Below are 26481 nucleotides of genomic sequence, written 5' to 3'. Positions count from 1 at the left end.
TCAACACAAAAAACACAAGATACACTTACAATTAGTACACCAACCCAAAAAAACTCCCTCCCCCATTTACACTCATTCACACAAAAGGGTTGTTTCTTTCTGTTATTAATATTCTGGTTCCTACATTATATATCAATATATATCAATACAGTCTGCAGGGATACAGTCCGTAAGCACACATGATTGTGCGTGCTGCTGGTCCACTAATAATATTAATCTTTAACAGTTAATTTTACTCATTTTCATTAATTACTAGTTTCTATGTAACTGTTTTTGTATTGTTTTACTTTCTTTTTTATTCAAGAAAATGTTTTTAATTCATTTATCTTTTTTTTTTTTTTTTTTTTTTTAAAGGACCTTATCTTCACCATACCTGGTTGTCCAAATTAGGCATAATAATGTGTTAATTCCACGACTGTATATATCGGTATCGGTCAGAGGTGTGGACTCGAGTCACATGACTTGGACTCGAGTCAGACTCGAGTCATGAATTTGATGACTTTAGACTCGACTTGACAAAATGTAAAAAGACTTGCAACTCGACTTAGACTTTAACATCAATGACTTGTGACTTCACTTGGACTTGATCCTTTTGAATTGACATGACTTGCTACTTTCCCCAAAACCCAAAGATGAAAAAGTTATTCGGGAGCGCTCCGTATTTTTCATTGTGTACTTGTCTATCAGCGTTGCGTGTGTCAGCTGGTGTGCTGTCAGTACAACAGCCAATCAAATTAGATCTACTTTGTTTTCATCACACAGCATTCATCCAATCAAATTGCAGGACAACCAACGAAGAAGACATGTCCAAACCACACGCCAGTGAACAAAAAATGATACCTAAAATAATTTCGTTTGGGTATAAAAATTACGAGGTGGTCAACACAAAACGGTTTGCAGTATGCAACACTATGCGGTTCGAAAATTACTGATGGAGAGGCAACAACTTCCAACTTCGTCCGGCATTTGAAGTTGCACAAAGAACGGTAAGTTTTGAATGTAAGATAACGTTTATTGGCTAAGTAACGTGACTTTTATTTGCTGTGTAGTTAAATCAGTGAGGCTGTAAACTCACTGCTAATGTTTTAACGTTATTGCAAACACGGGAATCTGTTGCAGTTCACTACCTTATTCATACTTTTTTTTCAGTGATTTTTTTAAGCAGGGTTACGTTAGTCAATATATCACACGTAACGTTAGACGGCGGTCAGCAGCACCGCGTATTTTAGCCACCTAAAAAAAGACAAAAATAGTAAAATAAAGGTCAGTTAAAATGTATACTATATTATGAATATGTGTACCGTTTTAGCTAGCTTTCTGACATACTGTTGGTTGTTTACCTCAGTGGTCCCCAACCACCGGGCCGCGGCCCGGTACTGGTCCGTGGATCGATTGGTATCGGGCCGCACAAGAAATATATATATATTTTTTTTCTTTTTCTTTTTTATTAAATCAACATAAAAAACACAAGATACACTTACAAGTAGTGCACCAACCCAAACAAACTCTCTCCCCCCTTTTGTTCTGGGCATTGAACATGAAGACTCTTCCTTCACTGTTCCGAGTGGCCATAAGAGTCTTGGCAGTGCCTGCCTCCAGTGCTCCAGTGGAGCGAGTTTTCAGCCATGGTGGCATCATACTACGCCCCCATCGTGCACAAATGACTGACAGACTCTTGGCTAATTTGGTCTTTTGCAAATGCAATGCAGCATAGGGCCCTGACATAAAAAGTACAACTTTTTTGTTATGTTCACGTATATGTCATGTTTTTTCAATGTTAACACTTTTGTACAAATAAGTACATTTGCACTTTATTTTTCAATGTGTTTGTTCTGTAAAGGAATGAGTTAATGTTTAAAATGACTGGTTAATAGTGCTATTATAAAGTGCAATGTCAGCACAATTTTCTTTCCTGCAATTTAAAATGCACTTGTTTTAATAAATAAATACAGCGTTTGAAAAGCATACACAATCTGTGTTAATATATTAGTCTGTGGTTAAAAGGACTTGAAAGGACTCGAAACTCAAAATGCAGGACTTAGGACTTGACTTGAGACTTTCCAGTCTTGACTTTGGACTTGACTCGGGGCTTGCCTGTCTTGACTCGGGACTTGACTCGGACTTGAGGGCAAAGACTTGAGACTTACTTGTGACTTGCAAAACAATGACTTGGTCCCACCTCTGGTATCGGTTGATATCGGTATCGGTAATTAAGAGTTGGACAATATCGGATATCGGCAAAAAGCCATTATCGGACATCCCTATCAACAATACATAATTTACGTTCCATAACCTGTATAATAACCAAACTGTAGCAACATTGTTCTAAGAGCGAACACTGAGGAACTCTTTTTCTAGCTTAGTAATACATTGGCGTACTTCGGTATTAGCCATGAATGCTAACTATAGCAAGAGATAAGCTAGCTTCTACTTCAACACAAAACGCGTTTGAGTTTGTAATGAACAACACTGCGATAGGACACCAATCTGTACTGACTGACAACCATGAACAATCTTATTACAGTGTCTGTAAAGTATGAAGCCCACAGTTCATGTTTTGTTTGTACACAGCTAGCCACACAGTGTTTGTACTGTACCGTATTTTCCGCACCATAAGGCGCCCTGGGTTATAAGCCGCGCCTTCAATGAACGGCATATTTCAAAACTTTGTCCACCTATAAGTCGCCCCGTGTTGTAAGCCGCATCTAACTGCGCTAAAGGAATGTCAAAAAAAACAGTCAAATAGGTCAGTCAAACTTTAATAATATATTAAAACCAGCGTGATGTGGGCGCGCATGGAATCGTATATCAACATGGACGAAGCTGCGTGAAAAAAGCCACCCGGCCTCTTCGCGTAAACTTAAACTTACCTTAACCACTCGCTCATCTTTTCTTCATCCATCCCTTCGAGTTAGCTTTTATGATGACGCCGGCTGGAAAGGTCTCTTTTGGCAAGGTCTTCCTTTTGAATATCACCATGGGTGGAAGTTTCTGGCCATTAGCATGGCAAGCTAGAACCACAGTGAAGGATGACTTCTCATTCCCTGTGGTGCGAATATTCACCGTACGTGCTCCCGTTGTATCCACAGTGCGGTTCACAGGAATATCAGTTGCTGTGAAATAGTAATCCGTGTGCGGATGGAGAGATTGCGTCTTTTCATGAACCGGATCCCTGTCGCTTTGTAGGAGCCATTTTGTGGTCTTTACAGATGTAAACACACAAAGGAAATGATAATATCCGCGCGCTTTTTCTTCTGCTTCGCGGGCGGGTGGTTGCTTACAGTAGAAGAAGAAGCGCTTCCTGTTCTATGGGGGCGGGTGCTTACCTTGGCGGTTGCTTGCGTAGAAGAAGAAGCGCTTCCTGTTCTACCGGGAAAAAAGATGGCGGCTGTTTACCGAAGTTGCGAGACCGAAACTTTATGAAAATGAATCTTAATATTTATCCATATATAAAGCGCACCGGGTTATAAGGCGCACTGTCAGCTTTTGAGAAAATTTGTGGTTTTTAGGTGCGCCTTATAGTGCGGAAAATACGGTAGTTGTAATCACACGCACGACGTGCTGCGTGTATCATGATCAATATAAAGTGACTCACTCGATGGACAGTTGTCTGTTTGGGAAATTATGGATAAGCACTCCATTTGTGTTGAAATACCTTGGCTTCATGTTCCACATTTTGCAGCATCGATTCACTTTCTCCTCACTCTCTCGGGTCCTGTCTGCTCCAACGTCTCACTTTTCCTTCGTACTTGCTTCAGTAATTCATCCTTCATAAATTCAGATAAAAAATAAATAAAAGGTTGTGAATCCTTATTTGTCCAAAAATAGTCGTCTTCGTTTGTTACAGAATCTGCCATGATTAACAAACACTTGCGTTTGATTCCAAAAGTCGGACCATACATTTGTTGCCGGAAGTCAGATGTGCTTTGCTATGGAAATGGAAATAAATGCGCCAAATAAATAGTTCCGGCAATGATTAAAATGATCAAAATAGGGTAAATAGTGTACATATTACATATTGTTATGAACGTGTCTGTTACTACATTATATATAGACTTGCAGTGAGTATATACAACGTTGATGGAGGGTTTTGAAGTTGTTTTAGAGGGCTTTGAAGGCTACAACGGTGACTCCCATTAGCTGCATCTTCCCAGCGTTTTCCTTATCTTTACAATCGAATAATAAAAAAAAAAGACAAATGTTCTTGCCTCAAAATTCCCCCCCAAAAAGTGCAGTTCCCCTTTAAAAGTCCATACTTGTAAATTGTTCTTCCTGCTGTACAGTTGGTGTTGGACGCGGAGACGGTGCGCATGCCCAGCCTGCCCCAAAGCCAAGGAGGCGTTTCAGGCAACGCTCAGGGTCTTTATGAAGTTTGCGTCTGTCCCAGCGGAAAACTCTTCCTGTCCAAGGCGGGCGTCACGTCCACTTGCAGCGACAACCAGGATTGCTAAGATTTGTTCGGTGGTCTTTTGTTTTGTTTTTGAACTTCGTATGCGTGATTGGACCTCCCACCAGCAGGGGGAGTGCTTGCTGGAGGACCTCCTTCCACACTGGTGATGTCATGGCTGGGCAATGAGGAGCTGCTTTAACAGCTTACATCCTATGCAATATAGTCTTGTGGTGCAATACATGAATATATACTGTAAGTAGTCGTGATTTATCATGTGTAGCATGTTTCACTTGGAAATGAGAATAATTGTTTATATAAATTGTGTAAAAGCTCACGAGGCACACCTGCAACATACAATTAGATCAAAAAGCACTAATAAATTGACCCAAGTATGTGATGACCCTTCTTTTTTAGACTTTTTCTTCAGGGAAATAACTTGCATATTCGTGTCAATACAGTAATAAGTATTAAACATTATTCTTTTTTCAACAAGGCACATTTTTACCATGTAATGGATCAGTTATGGTGCAGGTGTACCTCATGTTGTGGCCAGTGGGAAGCACACTTGAAATTATTGGGCTCTCACTTTGTTGTTACGGTATTTTATTGATCTACTTTTAGGCTGTTGTGCATCATACTGTAATTATTGATTATTTGCTGGTTCAATAAAGTATGTGCTATTCTTCTACAGTGCATCTGTCGCCAATCATTTTCACAAACGTAAAATACAACATTAGAACATTACTGATTGTAATTTATAAAACATTTAATAAGACAACTTCATTAAAACATGAGAGAGAAAAGGAGAAAGCAGATAAATATTGCTGTTAATGACAGTAACGGTTAATACAGCAACTATGTACAGCCTTTACCTTTAAGCTGATACTGAGGGCGACTGTGTTGACTAGTTTGATGCGTGCAAATGATTCAATGTCCTGTACTGTGGAAATATGTTTGGATATGACAATCTGTTTATTTTAAGCTATCAAAATGAAATCAAATGTAGGCTCTAGAACAGGGGTCACCAACGCAGTGCCCGCGGGCACCAGGTAGCCCGTAAGGACCAGATGAGTAGCCCGCTGGCCTGTTCTAAAAATAGCTCAAATAGCAGCACTTACCAGTGAGCTGCCTCTATTTTTTAAATTGTATCTATTTACTAGCAAGCTGGTCTCGCTTTGCTTGACATTTTTAATTCTAAGAGAGACAAAACTCAAATAGAATTTGAAAATCCAAGAAAATATCTTAAAGACTTAGTCTTCACTAACTGACAAAGAAACAGATAACAGATTTGGTGTCCAGTTCAAAGTGTGACATGATTTATTTAAAAATTTGAGAGTTGACTTTTGTATTTTACATGAGTTATTATTTGTACAAACATGGTGCAAAGTAATTCATGATTTGTTAAAAAAAATGTTAGTGGCTGGCTAGTTAAAATGGGATGTTGTGATTTCCCAAGAAAGTCTTAGAAGTGATCATTTGAAAATGTTCAATTTGAAAAATGTGCACTTCGAGAAAATATAAAAATAAAGTGTTGCATATTGATATTTATCTGTTTCTATATATATTTATTGTGAGAAATCATTAAGATGATCAGTGTTTCCAGAAAGATAAATATCATTAATTATTAATAATAACATAGAGTTAAAGGTAAATTGAGCAAATTGGCGATTTCTGGCAATTTATTTAATTGTGTATCAAACTGGTAGCCCTTCGCATTAATCAGTACCCAAGAAGTAGCTCTTGGTTTCAAAAAGGTTGGTGACCCCTGCTCTAGAACATAATGTATGCTGACCTTGAATGGAACATTGTCACAGCAGCGAGACCTGACCACGCACGGCCCGCACAAAACTGTTTGTGTCCTCCATGCAATTGCCCCCGAGTGCTCCCAACTGAACCCAATTAAATGAGGTTACCATGGCTACCGCACCATGGCAACCGCACCATGGCAACGGTCCCATCCCTGTCAACACTTCCTGCTTCTCAAGAGGAAGTGGGTGGAGCAATCTGCCCAAAAGGAAATTCAGCATGAACAGAGGCCAGCAATCCATTACAGAAAACAAAATAAACAAATAAGGAAATTTCACTCCAACACTCCGACCCCCAATTGAGAAGGCCAGGATGCCATGAACAATTCAAAATAATAATAACAATGGAGCCATAAACAAATAATAATCATCTTTGAGGCTTTTTTTATACTTCAGCTTCTTGCAGCAAGCACAGCTTTGTAACTGGTCTGTCCAGTGTGCTGGTTTTAGTTTTGACTTTAGCAGAACGCACCAATCTTTTTTTATCCGTATAAGTCTCTATGACTCTTCCAAGCAACCAGGAGTCCCACGGAGCGGTAGTGTCTGCAATCAGTACAATGTCATTTGGGACGAGACTTCTTCTCTGTTTGCTCCAACTCTGCCGCTCCTGTAGCAAAGGTAAGTATTCTCTTAACCAGCATTTCCAGGATAGGTCCGAGATATATTGGACTTCTTTCTTCACGTTACTCTTTCCAGATTTCAATAAAGCAAGTTCCTCTGAGAATCTTTGCTCTTGAAAGATTGTCTGGTGTTAGAGTTTGGTTTCCCAGTGCAGCTTGCGCATCATTTCCTGATCCATTTTGTCATCACTTAGTAGTTTTCTCTTTTGACTCATCTCCAGTAGAATCCTCCTTATTTTCAGGATCCAGGCAACTGACCTCTTCAACCGTTTCCAGTCAGAGAAGTAAGTGATCAGTATGTGAGTAGCAATTTCAGTATCAACAATAACTGCATTTGCGCTGAACTTCTTTTTACCTCAGGGTCAGCATCATGTTTGACATTTCCAGGATCCATGATTATACACAACCCACAATTCAAAATCAGATCAAATATATGGTAACCTTGTTAATGTCAGTCAAAACACCAAACATCAAAACCGCAGTTATTCATTTGCATTTGGTCGAACCAAAGCCTCACCCATGAACGGGCTTGCACAAGGAATTATGAATCACCACCTTGTATTTGAAATGTACCCACGAACGTGTTGCAATCATGCACAAAACCGCATAGAAAATACCCACGAACGAGTTAAATAATAATGAATATGAACCACCATTGTATATAATCAAATGTACATAATCAAATGTATATACTTGTTCTTATGCTTCCTGAGCTCACTATGTTCACTGCTCCTGTACATATCCTACCAAGTCAGACCTACACTGTTACAATGTCTATTTCTCAGATGATATAATTGTTGATGACTGAAGTGCTGATATCAACCAAACCTAACCCCCCCCCCCCCCCCCCTCCAACCCCCTCCACATCCCACCCCCAGGATTGTAAATAATGTAAATAATTCAATGTATATACTCTGATGATTAACTTGTGTGATGACTGTATTATGCTGATAGTATACAGGACTGTCTCAGAAAATTAGAATATTGTGATAAAGTTCTTTATTTTCTGTACTGCAATTAAAAAAACTAAAATGTCATACATTCTGGATTCATTACACAAACTGAAATATTGCAAGCCTTTTATTATTTTAATATTATTGTTATGGCATACAGCTTAAGAAAACTCAAAAATCCCATCTCGAAAAATTAGAATATTTCCTCAGACCAAGTAAAAAAAAAAAAAAGATTTATAACAGCAAAACAAAATCAAACATTTTAAAATGTCAATTAATGCACTCAGTACTTGGTTGGGAATCCTTTTGCATGGATTACTGCATCAATGTGGCGTGGCATGGAGGCAATCAGCTTGTGGCATTGCTGAGGTGTTATGGATGCCCAGGATACTTCAAAAGCAGCCTTTAGCTCATTTGCATTATTGGGTCTGGTGTCTTTCAGCTTCTTCTTCACAATACCCCACACATTCTCTATGTATGGGGAGTTGGCAGGCCAATCGAGGACAGTAATGCCATGGTCAGTACACCAGTTACTGGTGGTCACAGTGCCAGATCATGCTGGAAAATGAAAGCATCATCTCCATAGAGCTTTTTAACAGATGGAAGCATGTAGTGCTCTAAAATATCTAGAAGCGTCTGACTTGGGCTATGGAAAAGAAGCACTGGACAGTTGCAGAGTGGTCCAGAGTCCTGTTTTCAGACAAAAGCAAGTTTTGTATTTCATTTGGAAGTCAATGCGCTAGAGTCTGGAGAGGAGCAAAATCCAAGTTGCTTGAAATCCAGTGTGAAGTTCCCACAGTCAGCAATGGTTTGGGGAGCCATGTCAGCTGCTGGTGTTGGTCCATTGTGTTTCATCAAGTCCAGAGTCAATGCAGCTGTGTACCAAGAGATTTTAGTGCACTACATGCTTCCATCTGTTGAAAAGCTCTATGGAGATGATTATTTCATTTTCCAGCATGATCCAGCAGTGCCAAAACCACCAGTAACTGGTGTACTGACCATGGCATTACTGTCCTCGATTGGCATGCCAACTCCCCTGACCTGAACCCCATAGAGAATGTGTGGGGTATTGTGAAGAAGAAGCTGAAAGACACCAGACCCAATAATGCAAATGAGCTAAAGGCTGCTATTGAAGCATCCTGGGCATCCATAACACCTCAGCAATGCCACAGGCTGATTGCCTCCATGCCACGCCGCATTGATGCAGTAATCCGTGTAAAAGGATTCCCAACCAAGTACTGAGTGCATTAATTGACATTTTCAAATGTTTGATTTTGTTTTGCTGTTATAAATCTTTTTTTTTTAACTTGGTCTGAGGAAATATTCACATTTTTTTGAGATGGGATTTTTGAGTTTTCTTAAGCTGTAAGCCATAATCAGCAATATTAAAATAATAAAAGGCTTGCAATATTTCAGTTGATGTGTAATGAATCCCGAATGTATGACTTTTTTTTTCTTTTTTTTTTTAATTGCATTACAGAAAATAAAGGACTTTATCACAATATTCTAATTTTCTGAGACAGTCCTGTATATTTGTACCATGAATTGATTAACGTGGACCCAGACTTATTCGGGTGTTACCATTTAGTGGTCAATTGTACGGAATATGTACTGTACTGTGCAATTAACTAATACAAGTTTAAATCAATCAATTAATCAATCACACTCTGTTATATGGCCATATATAAACCTTTGTAGCGCACTACATACCTTTACTTTACTTGATGCCGGCCCGGCATTTTCTTCGAGAAGAGTACAAAACTTCGAACACCTCAGCTGTCGCTCCAAAAGCGAGGGCCGCGGCTGTTGTTCGAACGGCTGGGATCAGCGCGGCGTCCTCCGTCCGCTGTCCTCCCGTCTCCTGGTCCAAGCGAGGCAAAACAGCCAGGATTTAGGCTGAACTTCGTCAGACAGGTGCGCTCCAGGTGCACACACTGCGCGTTGAACACGGGTTGAGACATGCAGTCTGACTACTTTCTGTCCCTAATGAAGTGTCCACTGTGTGTCTTGGCCATGTCTACACTAAGTCGTTTAACCCCCTAAACGAATAATTGTTTAGCCTAAGCCCCGTTTCAGCCACACTAAACTATCGTTTAAGGCTCCCCTCCTCGGACAATTTTTTGACACGGGTATCTGCGCCGTGTATTTCTTGAATCTCCGGCATTTAGCTTTGTATGGACTCATTGATCGTTTACAAAGTGAGTTCGGAGAGGAAGTGACGTCAGAAAGACGTCGCCCACACAGGAAGTGACGTTGAAAAGAACGCGCCACAGCCAGCTTCACAATAAAGCTCGGAGCTAACCACTGGAAATATGAAGGCGAGTCATCCAGACATGCCCGTGTTTCTCCTTCCTCTACATGTATAGACGCTTGTGGAAATCACACATGAATACCTTAAAGAAAGCGATTGCAACTATTTGGGATAAAACATTTCTCAGACGGCAAGAGAACTTTCGAATGTCCGGCCGGGTCAGCTGTGATGCCACTTAGCGAAAAACTTTGTCCATTTGTCGAAGGAGAGACAACGAGAATGCGAGCTCCCGTGGATGTGATAAAAAAAAAGGTAGCGTGTGCTTTGTATTACCTGGCCGTCGAGGAAAACAGCGAATGCATTTGGACCTGGCAAAGTAGACTGTATCATAGGGGTGTGGGGAAAAAATCGATTCGAATTGGAATCGCGATTCTCACGTTATGCGATTCAGAATCGATTCTCATTTTTAAAAAATCGATTTTTGTATTATTATTATTATTTTTATTTTTATTTTTTTATTAATCAATCCAACAAAACAATACACAGCAATACCATAACAATGCAATCCAATTCCAAAACCAAACCCGACCAAGCAACACTCAGAACTGCAATAAACAGAGCAATTGAGAGGAGACACAAACACGACACAGAACAAACCAAAAGTAGTGAAATAAAAATGATTATCATCAACAACAGTATCAATTAGGGATGTCGATAATGGCTTTTTGCCGATATCCGATATTGTCCAACTCTTTAATTACCGATACTGATATCAACGGATACCGATATATGCAGTCGTGGAATTAACACATTATTATGCCTAATTTGGACAACCAGGTATGGTGAAGATAAGGTCCTTTTTTAAAAAAAATAATAAAATAAGATAAATAAATTACAAACATTTTCTTGAATAAAAAAGAAAGTAAAACAATATAAAAACAGTTACATAGAAACTAGTAATTAATGAAAATGAGTAAAATTAACTGTTAAAGGTAGTACTATTAGTGGACCAGCAGCACGCACAATCATGTGTGCTTACGGACTGTATCCCTTGCAGACTGTATTGATATATATTGATATATAATGTAGGAACCAGAATATTAATAACAGAAAGAAACAACCCTTTTGTGTGAATGAGTGTAAATGGGGGAGGGGGATTTTTTGGGTTGGTGCACTAATTGTAAGTGTATCTTGTGTTTTTTATGTTGATTTAATAAAAAAAACAGATACCGATAATAAAAAAAAACGATACCGATAATTTCTGATATTACATTTTAACGCATTTATCGGCCGATAATATCGGACATCTGTAGTATCAATATTAGTTACAATTTCAACATAGCAGTGATTAAAAATCCCTCATTGACATTATCATTAGACATTTATAAAAAAAATAAAGAACAATAGTGTCACAGTGGCTTACACTTGCGTCGCATCTCATAATCTTGACAACACACTGTGTCCAATATTTTCACAAAGATAAAATAAATCATATTTTTGGTTCATTTAATTGTTAAAACAAATTTACATTATTGCAATCAGTTGATAAAATATTGTCCTTTACAATTATAAAAGCTTTTTACAAAAATCTACTACTCTGCTTGCATGTCAGCAGATCTGGGGTCGATCCTGATGAAATCCTATGTATTGAATGAATAGAGAATTGTTTTGAATCGGGAAAATATCGTTTTGGAATCGAGAATCGCGTTGAATCTAAAAAAAAACTTTTATCGATTTTGAATCGAAAAAAATCGATTTTGAATCGAACTGTGACCCCAAGAATCGATATTGAATCGAATCGTGGGACGCCCAAAGATTCGCAGCCCCATTATTGTCCGCCATGTATGTCGTGGACTCAACGTCTAGGTCCAGAGTACATAAAGTCAGCAAAAACGAATGGGCAATGAAGGTGAAAATAAAAACAATATTAACAAATAAGGAAATTTGGCTCCAACAAACTATAATCATCCAATGTAAAGGTTGGGATTTCATGTTTTATAATGTCCAATTATACAAAGAAATACACTTGACCGTGGCGGACTCAACCCTCTTTTGCGACATGTGGAGTCTTTGTGTTTCACGTCATGGAGTCACTGGAAGAGCCAACTTTGTGTGTAGTTCAGGTTTCTGCGTTCTTTGGCGCCCTCTAGTGAATGCAAGTAGGGTTACACAATCATTTTGATTTGATTACCGGTATACAGATTCGAGCAAAGTCACTACAACTTATTTTTGAAAGTAACATTCCTAACTAAGAAAGACTAGTTACCAAGCAAAGGGCCATATTTGTTAAATTGATCGAATACTACTGGTATATCATTAATGCTGTACACATATTCATGAAAATCTACCAAATGTAAATAGTATTACTGTATTTAGACATTGTAATCAATTATTGAAAGTATATTTTTGAATGACTAATTATTTTGAAAAAGTAATAGTCTGTGTTTTATATTCAAACATTTATTAAAAACTAACACATTGAAATAGTATTACTGTAGTTAGAAATTATAATTATTGAAATTAAATATTTGAATGACTCCTCATTATTGTATATTTACTAAACATGTTAAACACAGAAAGGTTGTATAAAATATTGTGTATTATAATTAAATTAATGTATTTTTAAATAGCATCAATGTTAAAAAAAAACCCTCTATAGCATAACTAGACATGCTTTTCAAGAATAGAACTTTACGTTTGTGTAGAGTTTCAATGATTTGATAAATCTCTGCTACATAATCCTCAAACAAAAACTGTAAAAAATTAAATATTGTATAAGTACAACATGTGTGTCCAAACATTTTCCACTCAAGGACCACATTAAAAAAATGTATATGAAACCTTTACATTTACGTGACCGTTTGCAACTATTCCATTACGTTACCACGGTGACATGGAGTGCTACAAAATGTACACAATGACTTTTGCAGCATTTATTTTAGACGGATGTCTGAGGGTCTTTGCACGCTATGACCAAGCCTAATTGCAATAAAAAATAATTGTATATGAACAACAAAAAATAGGAGCTAGATTGTTATGCTGCATGAGAGACTGCTATTTTTTTAGCAAGCAAGTTCATAACCATTTAATTAAAAAGTTGGTAAAACTGCACATGTTTAAATTCCCTAAAGCTGAAAACTTAGTTCCAATGTATAAATAACATGTTTCATTCAAACCTACTGATAATTCTTTGATCAGTAAGTTATGTAAATAATTGTTTTTTGTAACGCCGCTTCTGCATGTTTTCCTGCTCTGTGTAAACATTAGTCCAAATAAGCTTTAAAGATGACTGATGGTCACAAAAGTATTTAACAAACATTAAATGAAACAAAAAAGACATTAAGCAAAAATCATTCATTTGACAGTGTTGAAAAATGCTGTAGAGTCAAGTGCAATAGTATGATGATAATAATTCAAAAAAGTGCTTAATCCATAAACAATAAAAGACTAGGTTGCATACAATGTCCAACTTATAACAGGAACAATAAAAAAACACTGATAATTTGCAAAGAGGAGGCAATGCATGACAAAAGTTGACATTTACACGTTACCTGTTTTTTCCGGCTACATACATTCCTCTGTTTTTGTAGCAAGAAAATATACATTTTATAAAAAAATATGTAAAGAGCAGCATTAAAAAACTAAATCAAGGTCAAAGACTTTGGTAAATTAAACATATTGCTGAGGCAATTATGTACAGTATACACACTTTTTTCTTCACATTTTTAACAAATGAATTGACCATCCGCAAGTGCTTTTATAAAGTCATAAAAATTGAGGACACCACAAGTTGTAACTCTTCTACTCCTGAAACGCTGTACATAAAAGTTGACAAAGAATGCACCTCTAAATCCACACCTTGGTGGCGCTGTTATTTAAGCGCAACATATGACACTCAGCCAGATTGACTTGAAATGTCAAATAACCAGGATTTGGTAGACTCGTTTCTGAAAAACATGGCCTCCATCAAGCAATACATGGCTGGAACTTAATGTCCGTAAGTCATTGAGAATTTGTCCAATGATTCTAAAACTTCAATTTTATCTGTGCTACATGTAGGCTAGCATGTCTTCCAAAGCATTTTGACCACATCCCACTCTCAAATATCAATCAAGGGTGTCCTAATTTCTTCCCAGGACCGTGGCATCAACTGCCAGCTAGATACTTGGAGTTAGCACACAGTTGTCATAAAAAGAAGTTATATTTTGTGCTGGACAAAATTTTCAAGCTTGATAATAATCCTGGCGGTACATTCCATGACTCTCATGGCCACCTCCGATGTGAATCTATCATTGGGGATCTGCGGAAATGGCAGAAGATCAGGGTAGCGTGTTCTCAGACTGTCCACGCCGTAACCCTCCAGGATCTGGACGTCACTGGCAAGCCCCGCTAAGTGAGTGTTGTACTCCTCCACCTTCTGCGCCAGGGCCGTAGGCTTCACATCCTTGTCCGACTTTCCTCTTACAGCGTAGTCGGCAGCGATGAGAGCGAGCTTTGTGGCCAGGTAGCATTTGAAGCAGACCCATTCGTTGGCGTTTTTGTGGAGGTCGTTGCGAGCAGCCGAGTAGTTGGCTCTGGCTTGCCTGAGCCATCTACGGGCTTCTACGGGGTTTCCTACTGTCTTGAAAGTAGGTGGCACAAAGAAGCGATGAGTGTGCGAAGAACCTGCATAGCTTGTGTGAGGTGCCTTGAAGTGCTGCCTCTCTGACTTGTGGCTGGTGGCCTCCTGGTTCCATGATGAATAAAACCTTTGAAAGGAGAACTTCTCTGACTGGTAGCGAGCGGAGGACGTCGAGTAAGGTCTCCTGGAAGCTCGGTCTGTATTTTGCTGGTCAGCCAAAGACTGCTTTTCCATTCTGTTGATCTCATTCTGTAAATGCTTGAAGACTTCGGTTGCAATGTCAAGATTTTCTGCGTTTTTGTCCGGGTGCCACTTGAGATACAATCGCCGCAGAATTTTCTTTCTCTCCGTGTCAGCAAGCTTCCATGCCTGCTCTACTACTGACGTAACCTCTTTCAAGATCTCAGGCAAAGTGTTGAGCTTGATCTTTTTGGGGGACTGTTTTTGGGAGGTAGGTCTCTGGTTGTCCTTACTCGAAAACAGAGGAGGCATCATCTGCTGGGCTGATGGACGACATTCTGGACTTGTAGGGGTTGACGGTGCGCTGGTCTCCCGCAGGTTTGCACTTTCATCTTGTCTGGAGAACTTGTACAAGTCGAGGGAGCTGACTATTTTGTATTCGCTGTAACCAATGTCAATTTGAAAGCATTTTCCGAGGAAAGTCACATTTTCATCCTCTTCTCGCTCCACCTCCTGAACAATGATTGCATAGGTGTATGTGGGCTGATAGGATCCATAGATGTCTCCCCCTTCTGAGTCGACAAGATAACCCACATACTCTCCAGGGTAGAACACATTCAATGGGTCCATGAGGAGCGTGTGGTGTATCTCAGCTGGAATTGGCGTTCCAGGAAGGGGTAGCTCAAGTTTGGAAGGTTCAGTGGAGTCGTACTTCACACCTAGGTTGTCCAGCTTCTCTGTGATTCTGTAGATGTCATTGCAGCCCAACATGGCGATAAGATAAGACGTGTCAGAGATCAAATTGTCTGTAGCGGATTTCAACGTCATGGCCAAAGATAAAAGGAAGTTGATGTCTTTGCTGTCTGAATGCTGGATGTAGAGGTGGATGACAGCCGTTCCGTACCTCTTAAGGAAGGCGAGTGTTTCACTGCGACTGTGCGAGATGGGGCTACATCCTTTTACTCTTAAGGTTGTCTGGAGTTTCTCAAAACAAGATACCTTCAGTCCTTCGCAAAGTGCTTTGCACAGCCGTATGGCTTTATCCTCGTTCACGAGGTATGCATTGTCGTTCTCATGTTTCATGATTCGGATCAGTCCCGTGATGAACTGTTCAGAGGAGAGCAACAGCTGCAGACGGCCTTGGAGAGAACACAGTGCTCCGAACTGGCACATTTTTGGAGAGTCTTCATCCAACTGCTCTTCAAGGATGCTACTCAGCAGTTTTGGCCTTAGATTCTGTGGAAGCAGCATGATCAGCTTGGTATGGAAAGTGTGATCTTTGCCCAGGTAACACTGGCTCATGTCCACAAGCATCTGGACACCAACGTTACCCTGAATTCTACTCTTGTAGTGCGGGGCGTCATCATAGACCAGACTGTTGGATTTGGCTAGTCGTCCGTCATGACTCGGCAGATAAAAGGTCAAATCTCTGAGACTGTCAAGATCTTTGCGCATTTCTACTGGATCATTGTGAATTGACTTGAACAATCCGGACACTGCCCTTTTTACAGTTCTCATCTCATTAGGGTCAAGCTGCTTGCCTTCAGAACTTCTGTAAATGCGCCAGAGAACCTCGACATACTGCTTGGTTGACACAACATCCTCGGTCCCCAAAAGTTTAAATAGCTGATGGAAGGTACCGAGGTCCAGTGGTAATTTGTACAAGTAGGGTTTGAAGTCAGATTCATTGTCTAAATTAATTACGACTTCTTCGGGTTTCAGCAGCTTCCAGCCATCTTCCACCATGACAAAAGCAACCCCGCGAAGCTGGTAGCGGAAATCTCTTTTATCCGCATTTAAGAATTCGTAGGTGGACCTCAAGACTTTGTTCCTGGTTTTGACCATTTCATCATCCAGATTGGATATGTTGCAGACATTCTTGCAGTTACTAATGACTTTTTCCAACAATGGGTCCAAGTTGACACCTAATATGCTCAGCACTTCATCTAGCTGTTCTTGTCCAGCGAGCGTTGTCCCCTCCTGCTCCTTAATGCTTGAAGGGGTTGCTTTTTCGGGCAAGATTGGACAAGCTGTCCAGAGTAAGTGAATTACATCTGTTTGCTTGAATTTGGGGTTTACTTGAGAGCCACTGAAACGAATCAAGGGAAGTGTTCCGCTCATTTCTTGGTACTGTGAATGAAGCTTGATTAGCTCTTTTGGGGCTCTCTCAGGGCAAATGAATGGTATCATTGAGAGCTCTTTGAGAAAAGAGCCTTGAAAAAGGTCTACCCTTTCCTTGAAAATATGATTTAAGAGGACATCAATGATGTTTTGCACTTTGTCTTTGGTCCAGCTCTCCGTTTGTGACTTGATGCTGACCTCTTTTGCAAACTGAAGAATATGCTGCTGCGACACTTCATGCTTGAGGCCAGTTTTTCGTAGAAAAGCTATCCACGAGGAGAGCGACAATGTTCCGTTCTTGGGTTTTGACACTTGCTCCACCTTCCTGAAAAAATCACTTGGTATGAATGACTTTCTGGGAAGCATGACTTCAAACACCTTCACTGTTTCGTCGTAGAAAAACTTGGCAGGCCTGAGTCTGTTTGAATAGTCATAGATGAACATCAGTCCTTCTAATTTCTCAAACAGAAGATCCCTCATCTCACATGACTCTTCCATTGACAACAGTCTCTCCTTCAAATAGACAATGTGCTCAGATTTAGCATGGTAGGAAAGACTTTCAAATTTTGGCAGTAGGTGATGGAGATAGATTTCAATGTCATCAATTGCTGTGCAGCCGAGGAAAGTGTACAGTTCTCTCAACTGTGGATTGTCAGCAAGAAAGGCAAAAGAGGTCGCGTGTGCCCATTTGTCAATGTCGGCAGTGGGGATGTTTTTTGCAAGCACATAAGTGGACCCATAACTTGAAATGCTGATGTATCGCCCACTAACAGACTTAAAGCATGGCAGGAGTTTTAGGCTGTGTACATGCTGCTGTGTGAGGCTAGCCAGGTTGCAGGTGAAATACAACAGAAGGGCCTCAAAGTCCTTATCAGTGAGGCTTGTCGCCTTGAACGCAGACGTCTGTATCATGTACTCAAGAACTTTCAGAATACTTGGTGGACTTTCAATGTTTGCAGTATGCTGTGACAGACAAGGCATGATTGGGTTTTCTTTTGAACTGATTTTGTTCACAGCTATTTGGATGCACCCTGCTTTCATTAGGGTGTGGAAGATTTTGTCATTTTGGCCATGGGGAAATATGGCGATGTTTAAACAACTCAATGGTAGAAGCATATCATACTCGGGGACAACTAGCTTTTCTCTCGCCATGAATTTGATACCCGGCAGCAAGGCCCATTCTTTAAGGATGTCAAGCACGGTGTCAAAACATGGTTTGGCATCCTGTTGATCCTCCTTGAATGCAACACTCTCACTGATGAAGTTCCACACACCCTTAAGCCAGGATTCGCTTCCAAACGTGTCTCTCCACTTAACAGGAATCTTTGTTCGATACTCCCTTGGAAGAACGGATCCCAGTAGGTCACCAAAGCTGCTGATGTCAAAAACTTTTGCTAGTTCTGCCTCAAACATGATGCTGTTGTATTTGAGATACATTGTATTCATGAACATTTCTTTTCTGGAAGGGATCAGTTCATGATGGGATGTTAGAAATTTTTGTTTCTTGGTGTCAAACACCTGAAGGGTATTGTCCATTGTGAGCAACAAGGGCAAGCCTTCAAATATGGTTTCATCGGCTTCAATATCCTTAAAGCAGTAGTCAACAACAAGCTTCAGGTTATGAAGATGTTTGTAGTTGGATTGTGGGAGGCGACAAGGAAGCTTTCCAACATGGCAAGCAGAGTCCGGTGATGAGAAAGTGGAAAGAAAGTTGCGGACTTCCGCTGGAGTCACATAACTAAGTGGTATTCCTGCATCCACCAAACATAAGTAAAGATTGGCAGTCTCATCGCAACTGTAAACCAGGTTAAAACCAATATCCAGAAGCAAGGTCTTCAGCCTGTAAACATTCTCAGCCACAGACTTTCTGGACGTGATATTGTAGTCTGTTTTTTTCAGGTTCTGGAGTTCATCTTGTAGCAGATTGTCAAAAAAGGCTCGGCCCTTGGTAGCAGTGGATGTACTAGCCCATGAGATGTAAATGACTGAGTGCATATCAGAGTTGTCCATCTGTGATGTTCTAACTACGGGCAGAAGGCGCTTCAGGTCTGTATAGATACAACTGTATACGGCTTTGACCAGGCAGTACCAATCTGGCTGGATATCAATCCTGTTCACTGGGAAGAAAAACAAGAACTTTTTCAAGAGGTCTTTTGCAGTATGAAGGGGAGTTCCTTGCAGCACAGTCATTGTTGGATCAGGACCTGGGAAGTAGCGTTTTTTAATCTGAGTAAGAAGTTCCACACAAGCAGGCGCTATCAGCGACATCATCAAATTATTGTTCCAGTCACTCCTCACACCAACTCCATTGTCATCTCTCCACAAGTTTCTTCGGGCAGAGTCGAGGGCAAAATGGCCATTTACATGAAAAGGAAGGCCGGTTTCCAGTGATAGTGGCAGAAAGCAAAACGCTCTGTGCGGTTTTTTGTAGTTGTGGCTGACACATGCTGCCACCCCTCCACGTGGAAATAGTGTTATATCCTCATTCTTGTGTGCTGAGATGACACTTTTGGAGACAAGTTCCATGTTAGGGAAGCCGGAACGATTACAGATCATCCATGTGGTCAAGTTGCCTTCTGTGTCCTCTATGTCTAAAGTGTAGGTTATCTGTTGGACTGGAATAGCTGTGAGCTGCTTCTTTTTGGTTACGCTGTCAATGACGGAGGAGTGAAACTGTTTGCGTTTTAAGCGATCAGAATCTGTTATTTTAGCTGTTACAGAGTAAAGCACTTTTAGTTCTCCTGTCGAATTGTTAACTTCACAGATGGAGATTTTCTCCATATGGTTGAGGAACATCAGGAGCTCTGCCCCATCATGTTTGAGCTTTTCAAGGAGGTTTTGCACCATTCTGTCTGATGCTGGAATGGAGCTGATTTCTGATGTCTTTGCCATATCTGTAGAGCGGATGGGGAATCGGAACATTGTGCTGCGTTCCAATTTAAAATGAGCTCCTAAGTATAGATTAAGAACATCTGAAAATTGCGTTCGGAAGTCAGAATCTAAATCTCTAAACATTCTTCCGGGACTCACAGATGTTGCCCCAGGTGCATAATGTGCGTGTGGGTCAAAGATGCACAAAATATCATTGTTTGAGATGAAGGAGGGGCAATCTGTGATGTGGTAGACAGAGTTGAATCCAATGCCATACTGACCCGTCTTTCCTGGATTTGCCTCTTTTGTTCCTCTTCCAAGATTTTGTATACCTCTGATGTCATCCTCAGTGAAAGGCTGGTTGTTATAAACACAAAGTGCAGGACCTTGCATCTGAATCCATTTGTCGTCAAATATTCTGTCTGTGGGGTGTGTCCTGGGGTCAAAGACAAAGTAGATTTCGGTAGCTTTGGCATCATCTGCATTTTGAAGCAGCTCTTTCAGCATCTCTTTTTCTGATGGGTAAGCATCCAGAATGCTTTTTATTCTACTTGTAAGCTTTTCTTTTTGGCCAAACTCACTTCCAGGTGCAATGAAACATACATTTGACGCGTACCTCTCCAAGGCTTTGTGACGCTTGGGGATAGCTCCTAGTTTCAAGGCAACTTCTCTTGGAATATCCCCGTGGCAGTACTTGACAGAGCTGTCCCTGACTTTGATCCAAGGACAGTCATTGTAGCACAGAGACTTTGATGGCTGCAGAGTCAGATTACAGTCAGGTAGAAGAATGGTACCATAATTTGCTTGGCAGAATTCTTGAGTTTTATCGCGTATTAAACTCCATATCCCTTCGCTTATAATTCTGCGGCACAACTGGAAGTTCTCTTCGGAGAGAGCCCTTCGCCCACATTCTTGCTTCATAACTTCAAGTACTGCTGAGAAGTCATTGACTGTGAAACTCGGCTGTGTTCCAACAGTTTCAAAAAGCTCCCGACAGCTGTTTCTGTATTTGTTAGGGAGCTGATAAAGATGTGGGGCTGCATCAAAATTCAGATGGAATGCAACTTTGGAAGGATTCACATATGTGTTCTCCACCAAAATTGAGTTAAATGTTTTCAATTCTACAGTTATTTGCTCTTTTGCAGTCTGGCACTGAAGCATCTCCTCATGTAGATGCTTGTAACAGGCATTTGTTATGTTTTCTTGATAGAGCGTTACACCATCAAATGACTGAGATAGCTTCTTGAGTTGACTGATCACTAGCTCAACTGAGGGCTTCTTTATTAAACCCAGACAGTCTTTCACAGCCAATGACATTGCACCACATCCTTTAAAAGATGGGGAATTCTCATTCAACACTGTCTTCATCAGACATACAATGTCCTGATGTTCGATTGTGAAGAGCTCTTTTGAAGAGAACATTGTCGTTGGGGGAAAGTTATTCCCTTGCCATGGCAGTGAAAACCCTGCAGGTCTTGTTAGAAATGGTAGGAATTTGATGTTTTGTAGTTTCTCTATGAGCTTAGGTGTTCCAGGGTCTTTCATTTTTAGTTTCTCATCGATAAGGCTGAGCAATATGCTGCTGCGAAAGCATGCAGCTGTGTGATCACTTTCATTCAAAACAGCAACTGATTCAGTGCGTTCAATCAGATCTTCCCAAGACAGATCGTCCTTCACCATACCCAACTGCATGAGCTTGACTAAGCATACCGGATTTAGGTAGTCTTTAGTGCTTCCCTCGGGAAATCTTCCATCATCATTGTTGTACAGTTTGGCAACTCTGCCATCCGGGTGAATTAGTCGGGAGGGTAAAACCAGCTCCTTGTTGAGACCAGAGCAAGGGATGCAAGGAGTTACTCTAAGCACTGATGCAAGTTCTTCCATTTTATCATTCAAAACATACTGCATTAAGGGATCTCGAAGCTCTTTGTCAATTTCCTCGATATGAGGGAAAAAGACATCTGCAAAAAACTCCCTCTCTGTCAGGGTATTTTCCATCAAGGCTCTCTTACATCCAGCATCTTCAAATCCCTCCTTCACCCAGTCAGGAAGTTCAACAGCACAAAGGTTTTGTGAGCCACTCTTTCTCAGATATTTCAAGAAAATTTGGAAAGAAGCTGGACCAATGTTTGGTTTACAGAGTAGGGTATCATCGAGAAATCTGACAAATTTGATTGAAACCCAGGTTTTGCCATCAGAGAAAACCTTTGCCTGCTCCCCATCACCTCCTTTGGCTATTTCTTGGTAGACCCCTTGACTGACTAATGTGAAGTCATCATGCACCTGACTTGGATCGGGCCATGCCACATAGTAGTTGTAGTCAAGGAGTTCTCCACTTTCAGCCATGAGGCGAAGCATTGTAAGTGCTGCTAGATAGGCCTGAACAATTACGTGTCTCATGAACACAGCATTCCATCTCCCTTTGGTGTCAGTCTTCCAGATCTCTTTGCGATTGGAAGTTACAGCAAAGCAGCCATTAATGTGGACTGGTAGACCTGTTTTTATTCTGAGAGGTAGATAGCAGAACACCTCTCCAATTGGGGTGGCATTTGACCTAACTGTCCATTTACGGTTCTCCTCTTCTGTAAGCAGAACAGCTATTCCCCCACATGGCACAAGTCCCAGCCTTTTTCCACTGTCGTTGAGGGAAAATTTGAGAGCTTCATTTCCATCCATGCACGAACATATTAGCCAGTTGGTGACCTCCACTGCCTTCTGGGGAATTTCATCTGTTAATCTTCTTGTCTGAATCCCTTTTGCAGCCATTTCAAAGTACTGGTTAGGATCTTCCTCTGAACCTCTGAACAACGGGGAGTGAAGATCAACAATGCGCTTGAAGACATTATGGAATTCCTCCACAGTAACACGAATAATGCAGCCAGATTTAGGAATATCTGAGGGTACTTTGTGAGTGTTTGCTACTTTCTTCATAACCTTAGCTGCAGATTTTAGGATACTCAATGGTCCATATGAGGCTTTGGTTGACCACACACTTTTGTTAATGGTGACAACATCTTGAGCTCCAGCAGGATTTGGTTCCTCAAATTTGAGGTATTTTAGGACCATACTTCCTACATGTTGTGTAAACAGGATGAACCGATGGCCACATATGCTGAACTCATCAACAAGAGAGTAGATATCCGTGGTGTTGTAGTACAAGCTACTAATTTCACTTACCGAGGCCTCCTGCTCTGTTCTGAAAGGCAGCCTGAACAATGTTCCGTTGTATTTGTATGGTAAATCTTGAGCAAGAGGAAGCTGACAGTTGAAGACGTTAATGAATGGTTTGAACTGGTTTGGAAATTTTCTTAAGCGCTTCTGCTGTTTGCTCCAGTTGATTTTGATGCCTGGATTAGACTGGTCTCTGATGTGCTTGCTGATGTGATTGATATTTGGATCAAACATGATCATGAACTCTCTGCTCATTATAATAGGGATATCAGTGATGTGATAAACTGAGTTAAAGCCCAAACCAAACTTCCCGACTTTGTCTGCCTCACATCTCTTCACTGATCCGCCTAATCTAGTGATGTTCAGGAAGTCTGTGTCTGTGAATACTGAGCTGTTGTAAGACCATAAGGAGGGCCCATGACACACTATCATGCCAGGGTCGAGGAGGTTCTCTCGGATGTCAGTGTTTTTTCTCATATCAATAAGAAAACTACACTCTGTTGCACTTGCATCATCTGCATTTTGGAGCAGCTCTTTGAAAATGTCCGCCACAGATGGGTATTCCTCCAGAATGTTCTTTATTCGAACTGTCAGAGGTTCACGTTGGCCTGACTGTTCAAAGCCAAGATTCTCTGGGTTGATCAGCCTTGTGCTCAGACATGGCACTTTTAGCCACTCTGCTGTTTTCATGGGGATATCATCGTGGATTAATATGATTGGCTCCGATGCATCATCAAGTAAGTCATTTAAGTCGTCCACTTTGATGTCACAGTATGTGCATTCATGAATGGGCCTCATTGCTAATTTGCTTGGATCCTTGTAGCAAAGAATTGGCACATGCATGTTGGTCTCAACTTGTATTTGATTGTTATAAAGCCACCTCAGGATGTTGATCAAAAGCAAGATATCATGTTTACTTTCTTCCTTGGTGATCTCACCTTGACTTCTTTGCTGGATGGTGCTGATGACATTCAGCACGTGGCTTGCGCAAACCTCTTCGAGTGAGCCACAAAACTTGAAAAGCTTGTGAAACTTTCTCATGGTTTTGGGGAGGGAGTAGAGGTAAGGCTGCAGGTCTAAATTTGACAGCGGTTTTACCACTGTTTGGCAAGGAGACGAGAATGTCTTTCCTGTCCACACCCAATCAAAGGGTAGTGATGTCATTGCTTCTCTGGCATCCTCGAGATGAGCTTGCATGAAGCCATATATCTCAAACAGGATCTGCTGGAATTGATACCAATCCTCTGTAGTGAAGGCTTGAGATTTATGCCAGTCATTGACAGCTTTCAAGTGCTGCAGTACCTGATCCACTTGTGGCTCGACAGTCAGTTTCAGTGCTTTCTTCATACCAGCAGATGTGTGTTCAACAAGGGCTACTGAAGATCCTACAAGAACTGCATGAGATATGTCGCACATCTGAGACAGAGAGGAAATATGAAGAGTATCTCCAACCCATGCAAGGGATTTAGGATAGGTCGGAGGCCTGTCTTTGCAGACAGGTACCCATTTTAGTTTTCGCAAAGATGCCTGAGCATCTGTTGATTTCACCAGCCTGGTTTGTCTGTTGAGGATCTGCAGAAGTGTTTTTGACTTTTTTATTATGAAATCCCACTCGGGCTCAGGGGTGCTTTGTAATTCCTCTATCTTCTTTGCCACTCGAATAATATCTTTCTCACTGAGCTGTACTTCATTTCTTAGCCCCAGCTGTCTCAGTGAATGCAGAATATCAGGGGATGAGGTAAATGTACTTGTGGGAAACCTGGTTTCCTCTTCTTGATAGAACAAATTTTGTAGAATCTCTAGATCTGGATCAAAAAGTTCTGAGGCTTTCAGCAACTTTCCACAAGGCATTTGAATAAATTTAAGGGCAGAAAGCCATCCAATAACAGAGGAGTTTTCATTTTTTAGGAATGCTAAATGTTTAAGGGCCCAAAGCAATATTTTGGTTATCTCCACTGTATTGTAGAATCCACTCTCAATGTCCTGGATGATCATTCTCAGACACTCTGTTGTTTTCACTTGCGGAATTTTTAGTTTCTTGATGAGGCGAATGGACTCTTCATCACGGGAGCCCACCAGGCAAAGAGATATTTTTACATCCGGTGGGTACTTGGCTCTGTGATGTAAAGCTCTAGCCCCTCTGAGTGACGTAAAAGCTGAGGTGCCTTCACTACAGGTCCCAACTTTCTCAAAGATGGATAGCTCAAGCAGAGTATGCTTTTCCTTCTCTGTAACATCAGACAATCCAGATAGGAAGTTTCGGAGCGTAATCCTCTCTTTGACGGAGAAAGATGAGACTTGGCTGGCTAAACGCTGTGTTGACAGTCTATCCATAATTTGCAGCAACATTCCAGGACAGCAGGGATGGATGTAATTTTTGAGCTGTGGATGTTGCAAGCATGGATCTTGCTTTTTCATTACCACTGCACCAAGTTTTTCCATAACTTCTAGAAGGCCTTCCGAGAGTGGTGTTTCCTCTTCATCTACAATGATGATAGGGGATGGAAATTTGAGCCGTAGAAGCAGAACTCTTTCCACGCTCTCCTCCAGTGGAACAAATGGAATCAAAGGCATGTCATCAAAGGTACTTAGGTCATCGGCAAAATGTATGTAGAGGTGCTTCCAAATCATCTTTAACCAAGAAATTGTTGGATGTTTCAGCTCATGGTTTCCAGGTTCCCACTGGGTAATAAAGTCTCTGTTTGGCCAAACTGTTGAAAGGATCTCCTTGATGAGACGAGCGGAGCGATCAGGGTTCAACGTTTGTAGCTGAGTACATGGTCTTCCTGTTCAAATGAAATAAAAAAATAGACAAAGAACATCTTTAATGTCATGCATATTATTAATGCATCCACTAGACCAGGGGTGTCAAACTCATTTTAGCTCACTGGCCACATGGAGGCTAATCCATTCCCAAGGTAAAATCATGGCATAACTTAAAAATAAAGACAACCTCAAATTGTTTTCTTTGTTTAAAAATAGACCAAGCACATTCTGAAAATGTACGAATCAAGGTTTTTTTTAACACTTACATGTTGCAGTTAAATAGTAGTCTATCTACATTTGTCGTTATTCATACTTTCTGAATAAATGATGTGATGTTTATCAGTCAAATGGAGTCTGTCAGAATTCTAAATTGCTGTTAATTTTTAATCTATCAGAAGATGGAATGAATAATAATATCAAAATCAAATTACAGAATGTTATTAATGTAATTTACTGATTTCCTCAACTGATGTACTAATATAATGTGGTTTATTCTGTAAATATGTAGCACCATCTACAAAAAGACGTGTGAATTTGAACTAATTTCTTCAGTCACACATGAAGTTAGAAGGGGATACATATTATTTTAGCATATTTATGTTCCCCACAGAAAATGTGTCCCCTTGCAGTCGTAAGTACAACACGAAATGAACAGATTTTCAAAAGCATTTTTGGGGGGGTAGAAATGTCACGGGTTACTTTACCAACAACGTATTTGACAATGAAGGCATG

General features: G+C 40.5%; 2 protein-coding genes across 3 annotated transcripts in view; one reads left to right on the top strand and one right to left on the bottom strand.

Moving 5' to 3' along the window:
* sgcg (sarcoglycan, gamma) overlaps positions 1-5078 on the top strand; it is a 27277-nt gene extending 22199 nt beyond the window's left edge. For both annotated transcript variants that reach the window (XM_061972657.1, XM_061972656.1), the window contains exon 8: positions 4284-5078. In XM_061972657.1, the coding sequence (XP_061828641.1) occupies positions 4284-4451 (168 nt within the window). In that variant the 3' untranslated portion in view covers positions 4452-5078. The remainder of the gene's footprint in view (positions 1-4283) is intronic.
* Positions 5079-12811: 7733 nt separating this feature from the next.
* The window catches only part of sacs (sacsin molecular chaperone), a 28667-nt gene continuing 14997 nt past the window's right edge, over positions 12812-26481 (bottom strand). Inside the window, exon 10 of the mRNA XM_061972655.1 lies at positions 12812-25769. Coding sequence (XP_061828639.1) covers positions 14218-25769 — 11552 coding nt within the window. The 3' untranslated portion in view covers positions 12812-14217. The remainder of the gene's footprint in view (positions 25770-26481) is intronic.

This window comes from Nerophis lumbriciformis, linkage group LG17 (genome assembly GCF_033978685.3).
Source record: "Nerophis lumbriciformis linkage group LG17, RoL_Nlum_v2.1, whole genome shotgun sequence".
Lineage (NCBI taxonomy): Eukaryota > Metazoa > Chordata > Actinopteri > Syngnathiformes > Syngnathidae > Nerophis > Nerophis lumbriciformis.
The sequence above is the reverse complement of the archived record's forward strand: the minus strand, read 5'-3'. Positions and strand labels throughout refer to the sequence as shown.